The sequence below is a fragment of the Thamnophis elegans genome, chromosome 1 (genome assembly GCF_009769535.1).
Source record: "Thamnophis elegans isolate rThaEle1 chromosome 1, rThaEle1.pri, whole genome shotgun sequence".
Taxonomy (NCBI): Eukaryota; Metazoa; Chordata; class Lepidosauria; order Squamata; family Colubridae; genus Thamnophis; species Thamnophis elegans.
Genome location: NC_045541.1, coordinates 64044698 through 64053301, shown reverse-complemented (window position 1 = coordinate 64053301; position 8604 = coordinate 64044698). Strand labels below are relative to the sequence as shown.

Here is an 8604-nt window from a genome sequence, read left to right as displayed (position 1 = left end):
ACCTTCCCTAGATTTTTAGACCATACAGTTGAGAGGAGGGAAATGTATTTTCAGACTTGCAAGATTCTGTTACTCTTAACCTTACAATAAAGATGGTCCTAATACCTATGGTGGGTGCTTTTTTCCTGGCCTACCTCAATGGGCTAACAGGTCTCTTTTTAATCCATGGAGAGCCCTAACTTACGACTGTATTTCATGCATCTGATGTGGACTGCATTATCCAAATTAGACCTAAGAGCCAAGGTGGTGCAGTGGTTAAATGCAGCACTGCAGGCTACTGCTAGATCAGCAGGTCAGCGGTTCAAATCTCACCGGCTCAGGGTTGACTCAGCCTTCCATCCTTCCGAGGTGGGTAAAATGAGGACCCAGATTGTTGGGGGCAATATGCTGACTCTCTGTAAACCGCTTAGAGAGGCCTGAAAGGCCTATGAAGCGGTATATAAGTCTACTGCTATTGCTATTGCTAATGGCAGCTAAAATCTTCAGTACACTTACAATAGATAGAATTCTAAATGGGATTTTTGGTGGACTGTGATCCAGTAAATTGTGTGTCATCACAACATATCCGATTTCAAGCAATTAGAAGATTCTTGTTTTTGATATTAAGCAGTAGTTTCTGTACTGCTCCTAAGGCACAAGAAATACATACAGGTCAGATGCACTCCTTTTTATGTTTAGCAATTGAAGTGGGAGAAAACTAAGGATCTGAAAGTAGTTCCAAACGAGGTAAACATCATCTGATTGATGTCCTTCAAGTGTGGTTGTTCCACACAACCTCTGCCCCAAGCAGAGAATCCTCCTAATCAACGTTACCACCTTTTCCTTGATGGGATCAAGTTAGTGGTCTGTCAGAGCTAAAGGCTCCGGATGTGACAGTCTGGCATAAATTCAGTTTACAAGCAAAAGTAGTTGACAAATTACAGCAACCAAGCAGGACCTGCAATTGCATAAAACGGGGATTATTACTCTCTAATTGATGGATTTTTATCTTAAGGCTATCAGATGCATGTTAGAGATACAAATCTGGGGTACATATATCTGTAGAGCCAGTAGAGGGAACCAGAGAGACAAGGCTAAATCATTGGCTTCCATATAATGGTCACATGGAGATTTGCAATCTATATCTGGTGGCTCTAATGAAACTTCCATAAATTCCTCCTATTGGCTAGGCTGCCTGGGATACATGATAGAGTAATAGCATCTACATGGCCAAAAATTGACAAGCTTGAAGAATCATTAAATAATGAGCTGCAACTCATCCTATTTGTTTAATGGGGGAGGAGGCAACTTTGTGCTGGCTGGCAGCTGCCCCCCCACACACACACACTTTAAGCTGTTATTCTGAAGAATCTACCATAGTGCAAAGTAAGGGAGGGTAGCTTTTCTGTTTGAGTCTACAAGGTTTTTAACTATACCAAAGCTACATAAAACAAGGCTTTTATTTGGTTTCCTGCCTGAAAATGGCAAATATTTGTCTGAGCTTCAGTGGCATGATGAGAGAAGGTTTTGGAGATTGCAAAGTAATTCTGAAGCTGAATGCAGATCCAATACCTGTTCATTTTTGCTACACTTTACGGTATATTTCACCAGCATATATTATCATATCATACATGCACTCCTCAAATATGAAATGAATGAATGAATGTATTGCATTGCTGTAGAAAAGAAAGATAGCAGCATTATGACTTACTGCAAATGAAACTATTTCACAGAAATTTGTCCCTTCTGTGTTCTATGTGTGAGATAATGCATTGTCGGTAGTGTAATTTCTGTCTTTTACAAGTCTGGTTTCCAATCTGATAATATTTCCTGCTCTCCGATCTTGTCTTTAGAGCTAGAGCAATTAGGAGCTTCTGGATGTTTATTCAGGAGTAAATCCCATTGATTTTGGTGCAATTTACTTTGAAGTAAACATCAGCAGGACACAGTCCCAAAAGGGAAAACACCTGTAAAAAGGTGAATGATCCTAGGAGAGCATAAGAAGAAGGGGAACAGCCTGGCTGGGTCTAAATAAGTTTGGTTCAGCAGAAATGTGAGGCCACAAAGCCTTCTTATGCAGGAGCTGGAATTCAGATGCATACAATTTTTATGAAATCCCTTTTAAACCCTTCAGTTAGTAGCCATCATTCTATCCTACAGTGGCCAATCCCCTTATTTCACTATTTGTTTTATGGAGTACATTGATTCACATTATTTGCCAGCTGCTGTTAGTGCATTTATGAATGAGCTCTTCTGGCATTTCTATCAAAGGGAAGAAGAAGATGAGAAATGAATATCCAGATCTGCAGCCTTTCAAATACAGAACAGATTGGCATAGCTTCCTATATTTAAGCTACTGTTCTATCTTTAAACCATAGGAAGGAACTTTTAGGAAGAAGCCTGGTTAAAATAGCAGTGTTATACCTATATCAGAAGAAAGAGCCTTTGCCTTGCCTGATCCCTGACATACATGAATGAATGAATGAATGAATGAATGAAGATTATTCCATTATAGAAGCAAAGCCTCAAGTAGAACAGTCCTAAAATAAATTCATCCCACCTATTATTTGTGCAAGGATGGCTAAAATAAACCTTGTGTAGCTCTACTGGATGCAGTATTAGTGGTGGCAATTAACTGTTGACTGAATACTATTTGCAAAATAAACTTTTTTAAACTTAAAGTAAGTAAAACCAAGTAAAACCAAATCTTGGGTTATCCAGGTACACTCTGACCCACTCCTTGTTCAAGGCTCCCAAACACCCCCATATCCACCACGTTCTTTGTCCTTATCAAAAGATCTGAGGTATGTCATCCAGTCTTTCTTGGCCATCAATGCATGTTGACATATTTTTTAAAATCTTGTCAACTATTTGAAACTAGTCCAAGCCTTTGCACACGCAGGATTTATTTTCGTAATATCGCCTATCATTGTGAGCCATTGCAAATGTCTATTTAGACAAGTTTGTTTCCTCATGTTGCATCTCACCTCCTGGCTTGATCCAAAGGAGAAATGGGGGGAAATGTACAGAGATGCATATTTTCGTAGACAAAAATATGTATTGGGAGTCCTCTATGCCTTTTTTGTGGAATTTGTCATCAAATAAAAATATCAAAGCAAGAGTTATATGGAAGATGTATTTCTTCACCAGTTTGTTAGTCCAATAAAACTTTCTATTCTTGGCATTTCATTTTCTCATGTGATGGTTTTTATGAACTTATTCCTAGACGCTGTAAACTGGAGATGAGGTCCTTTAATTTAGGCCATTGTGAAACATTGTAACTGGTAAATGGCAATGATAATCTTCCTTCTTCCCCACTTACCAAGCAGAGTGCTGGGTCACCCTGAGATAGGATCTGATCCTGAGAGATTGTAGAATAAAGGCTTTATTACTTGAATCCCAAATCAATGTTGGCACTAACACCGTAGGTACAGTAAGAATGGGATGAATATACTGCAAAATGGAGATTTGACCAATGGAAGGCAGAAGCTTGGGATAAACATCTAAGGCAAGCTAAAACTTGCTGTAAGATTATATTTATCCTGAGAGATTAGCTACTTGGCTATTTGGAAAGGGCCAGACACTGTGCAGATAATCTGCTACAGGCAACTTGCTTCAAGATGAATATGTAACATGTCTAGATCAATATAGAAGTTTGCTCCCATCGATCTCGGTGAACTTCTCAATCATCTTTTGAATCATTGATACCCAAATACACTTTTGTGAGATAATCCGAGTTTAACAATTGATACGTAAACAATTGACAATTTATGGCTCTTCATTGACATATGAACTATACTTTTTAGCATCATGCACCATCAATCGTATTGATTATAAATGAAATTCACCAATATAAATGAAATGAAAGCAAGTGTGTGTAATCACCCTTATGTACAGAGTAGTGATGTCTGCTTGATTCTCTAAGACTGTCCTGTAGAATCTAACGAACTTCAGTGTGATTTATATTTAAAATATATGTTGTCAGTTCAGGGTGGATTTGAAATGCTATCAATATGCCATTCCAATATGCAGTTCCTTCCAGCAGTTCCAAAAAGGCTCCACAACCAATTGCACTACTCAAGTGACCCTGAGGACACAGATAAATCTCCAAGTGGCCTCAGCGACTCTCTAAAAGAATGCAAATGACCAGCTCTGTGCAAGGAACATAAATCCTTCCATTCCTCACCATTCAGTCAGAGCTGAAGAAGCTTCTTGGATAAGCAAAATGTTGTTTCAAAGAAAAAACAAGAAAGTCCAGTTGCCTCTTGAAAAAGCACCTTTGGGACAACCATGACCTGGACATTTATCAATATGTTAGCCACACCCAATTACCTTTTTCAGGTAATTTCAATCCAGGTGCAGAAATGGTGCCTCTAGAAGAAACACTGACCTGGAAGAAAGCAAATAGTCTCAAATATATTCCCACGCTTGTCTAACACTGCTACTGCAGAGCTCTTATGACCTGGATGAGGCATCAAAATAGCCTCTGGACACAGTATTCTCCTCATATTAAGCTATGTGGTCTGAACATGCCCTAGTATGTAACCCTGCATCTAGAAGCCAAGCAAAAACTTGTGGCCATTGCATTATTTCTGCATTACTCATTTCTTACCTACTGAAGGTACTCTAGGAGTTGACTTGAAGAATTGGGAGTTCCCAGTTAATAAAGACTTCAGTTACCAATCTCATGACAGAGATTAGGTGGAAAACTCAAGGCTGTATCTATGTTTACTAATTTGTGTTCTGACCTGTAAGATGCTGATTAACTTTTCAATTGTTTTCTGCCCGATGCACAAAACAGATGCCTTGGTTTGACTTCAACTGTCAGAATCTTAACACAACATCGCTATATTGAATTGGGATTATAGGATTATAGCGGGGGGGGGGGGAAGAGACCTGCGTTAGAAGTATAGGGACCTTCCTTAGAGGGGCAAGGGGCATGCTTAACGACTTCTAGACCTGCAGCACGGCATATTTATTTATGGGTTTTCCCAAAGCCTCCTTTCCTAGCCCTAGCTACGCCAAGATGCTCTTTAGGAAAAGTACTGCTCTGCGCAATTGTCTGACATTTTGTACCAGGCATGAAGATTATTTAACCACCCGGATGTGCCAGCGCGTTACAGTCAATGGCGTGGGGGATAACGCGGGGCATCCATTTCGGAAGATCTGAACGTGGCCTCCGCCAAGCCTTGTAGGGTCACGCCCTTGCCTTAAGAGCCGATGAATGAAATTACAGCTTGAGAAGGAACGGGGGCCTGAGCAAAAGCCGAGCTTCCCTTTCCTATTTTTATTTGGAAGCCCCCCGGAAGAGAGAGGCGTCCCCCCTGGAGAAAAGGAAGCGGCATCGGAGCGGGCGTGGGGGGGGGGGGGCGAATGCTGTGCCTCCCGGCCATTGGCTCCCGGGGAAAATAAGCAGAGGCTTGGGATTGGCTACCCGTACAGAGGCGGGGCGGGGCCAGGGCGGCTTTCGCTCGGAGCTGCGGGCGACTTCGGAGAACGCTCCTCCTGATCGCCGGTTGACCCTACTTTCTCCAGCCCGGTGGACTTCGCTGCGGCGGCTCCCTTCGGGTCTCAAGGCGCCGGCGCGGCCATTGCGTCCCGCCCCTGCCCATGGCCGGTGTGCGGGGCGCGCCTGGGCAGAAGCTGTGAGGACCTTCCCGTAAAGCAGCAACTGGGGAACCCGCCGCAGCCGCCTCCAGGATGGGTACAGTGCTATCCCTGTCGCCCGGCGGGTCTGGGAAGGGCAGCCATGGGGTGCTCGGCGAGAAGGCGGCTCCGGGCAGAGCTCACGGCAAAGGCGAGAGCCGCTTGAAGCGGCCCGGCGTTTTGATTTCTGCCCTCACCTGGAAGCGCCTGGTGGCCGCCTCTGCCAAAAAGAAGAAGAACGCGAAGAAGGTGACGCCCAAGCCGGGCTCCGGAGGCGCCTCGGATCCTCTGGTGCAACAACGCAACCGCGAGAACGTGCGCAAGTCCCAGCCGGACGGCACCAAACAGGGTCCCTTGGCTGTCCCGGTGCCAACTGTGCCCGTCTCGGTCCAAGACAACGGAAAACCGCCGCCGCCCCCGCCGCTGCCCAGCAACCGCTCGGCCGCGGGCTCCCCGCGGAGAGTGATCGTGCAGGCTTCGACGGGCGAGCTCCTCCGCTGCCTCGGGGACTTCGTGTGCCGCCGGTGCTACAGGCTCAAGGACCTGAGCCCCGGCGAACTCATCGGCTGGTTCCGCAGCGTGGATCGCTCGCTCCTGCTCCAGGGCTGGCAGGACCAAGGCTTCATCACCCCCGCCAACCTCGTCTTTGTGTACCTGCTGTGTCGCGAAGCGCTGCAAGGCGACCAGATTGGCAGCCAGGCGGAGCTTCAAGCCTCCTTCCTCACTTGCCTCTACCTGGCCTACTCCTACATGGGCAATGAAATCTCCTACCCGCTCAAGCCCTTTCTGGTTGAGGGTGACAAGGAGCGCTTTTGGGACCGCTGCCTCTCCATCATCCAGGGCCTGAGCGCCAAGATGTTGCAGATCAACTCTGACCCGCACTTCTTCACGCAGGTCTTCCAGGACCTCAAGAATGAAGGCGAGGGGGTGTCCACAAAGGACTCCTCCAGCACCAACAAACACTGGACTATAAGCTTGGACCGTTAGGAAATTCGGGGGGGGGGGCTCCACAACACTCCCAAACTTCTAGAAAGAGCTCACCTCTTCATCCCCTTCTCACCCAAAGGCTTGACTCAACTAGGGCTTCCCCTGGAAGAATTAAAACCAGGGGTGGGGATTGGGGAGCTGCGGGGGGGGGGGGGCATAGCCCTTAGTCATCCTCTTTTGTACAGGGAGCATCATGGAACTGCTTCCCATTCTGCCCCACAAGCCTTTGGTAGGGTTTGGTCTGTGTATGGGGATGGAGGAGGTTTGCTACAGCCACTCTTTCAACACTCCATTTGGGGGGAGGGCACACCCAGAATTACATCAAGCCCTTTTCACAACTGCAGCAACTAGATGATTTGAGGATAGGTAAGATGGGATGGTTTGGCCCATATTGTATCTTTCATCTATGAGCAGAATCAATCTTTGACAGCAAGCTGCCATGGACAGTGTGGATACATTTAGGGCTATATATATATAGCCCTAAATATATATATATATATATGCATTGGGGAAGGGTGTCCTTTTCTCTTTCTTCCAAATGGGAGAATCCCTAGACATATTAATAGATCAGCCTGAGGCATTATTTATCGGTAAGGTTCTGACTAGTGCGGGAGAAAACAGCGGCTATGCCCTTGTTTGAGAAAACCCAACCTGTCCGCCTGATGGTTTGGGTCTCCCTGCTGCTACTGTGAATCACAGTACAGACAGGGAATTTATTCCCCTCCACCCACCCCAGTTAAAGAAATCCCTGCATGTATTTATCCTTCCTGCTGTTGGAGCTCTGCCATAGTGGTTCTAAAAAAAAAAAAAAGATAATGGTCACAAAAGACCATTTACTGCAAGTCACCTGCCTTTTGTAATTTTCCTTTCTTTTCATCTTGGCACAAGGGGGCGGGGGGGGGAGGTGTGTATTCATTCCCAACACTGAAAATAAGTGCTGGGGAAGCTCTGCTGCTATCCTTCCAATGCTCCTCCACTTGACCTGTTCTCTCCATCTTGCCACCCCCACCCCTCAACCGCCTCCCATCTAAAGCAGAGGCTGGGAGCTGTCCATGGTGCTAGCCTCTTAGACCTATGTAGACATTTGCACATTCTTGAAGCTGAAAAAAAATCAAGCCATCTCATGGTGTTTGAATGTAACAGAACAATGTCTGACTTATGGGATGTTTGTGCCAATGTTGCTCAAATGTACAATAACATATTGTTTTATATTGTATATTTAAAAGAGATAAAAGTAATGAGTCTAAACAGAACTCCAAAACCGTTTGATATTGAGAGATTCAGCTGTACTAGGAGAGAATACTAAATGCATTGGATCTATGAGAACCAGTGAAAAGGGATGCAAGCAATAGCAATTCATGCTGAGGCTTTACTTCAGGATGGAGGAGGCATTAGTAGCTGGCTGATGATTTCCTAAATGGCTGTGTTGGCAGGAGATCCCAGACTTGCTAATGGGATTTGATATTGAATTGCAGTCCATCTTATTACAGAGCCCTTTTAGGCAAGGACATGCTCTGTGTGTTAAGATTTGGCCTTAACAAATCTCAGTTAAAAAAAAGAAATTAAAAAAAAACTGATTTAACTACTAAAATGTCTGAAAATGTAATTGTTGATAAAATAACAAATTCCTTGCCCACCTGCTTTATTGTTTGACATGTTATCCTCTGTAACTCAGGCCACTTAAAGAGGCCATCAAAGTTGGACCTATTTTGAATTGTTTCTAATTTCAAAAACTAAAAGTAATCCAGAATTTTTCCTACTGGCATCCTGATCTTCTTTCAAAGGGCATCTAGTAAAAATGGTACATTTATTAAGAATACGTTGATAGTTTTTTGTCCTCTCCTTCCAGATAAGAAGTATGCTTTCAGTTTGGCATCCTTAATTGCTGACCCTCTGAAGAATGCTGATGGGCAGGTGTCTCTGCTGTGCCTTATTATTCTTTAATATTATTTTAGGGTGGCAGGCTTGGGTTACTTTGCTTCTTCGGTCTCT

The 8604-nt window shown here is 44.4% G+C and overlaps 1 protein-coding gene across 1 annotated transcript; it reads left to right on the top strand.

Moving 5' to 3' along the window:
* Nucleotides 1-5679: 5679 nt before the first annotated feature.
* On the top strand, nt 5680-6612 carry CDK5R2 (cyclin dependent kinase 5 regulatory subunit 2). The gene has a single exon (XM_032211871.1). The coding sequence runs from the start codon at nt 5680-5682 to the stop codon at nt 6610-6612; it is 933 nt and encodes a 310-aa protein (XP_032067762.1).
* Nucleotides 6613-8604: the final 1992 nt, after the last annotated feature.

What these genes read in the sequence shown, in the direction of transcription:
- CDK5R2 (XM_032211871.1), top strand. Translation starts at nt 5,680, where the DNA reads ATGGGTACAGTGCTATCCCTGTCGCCCGGCGGGTCTGGGAAGGGCAGC.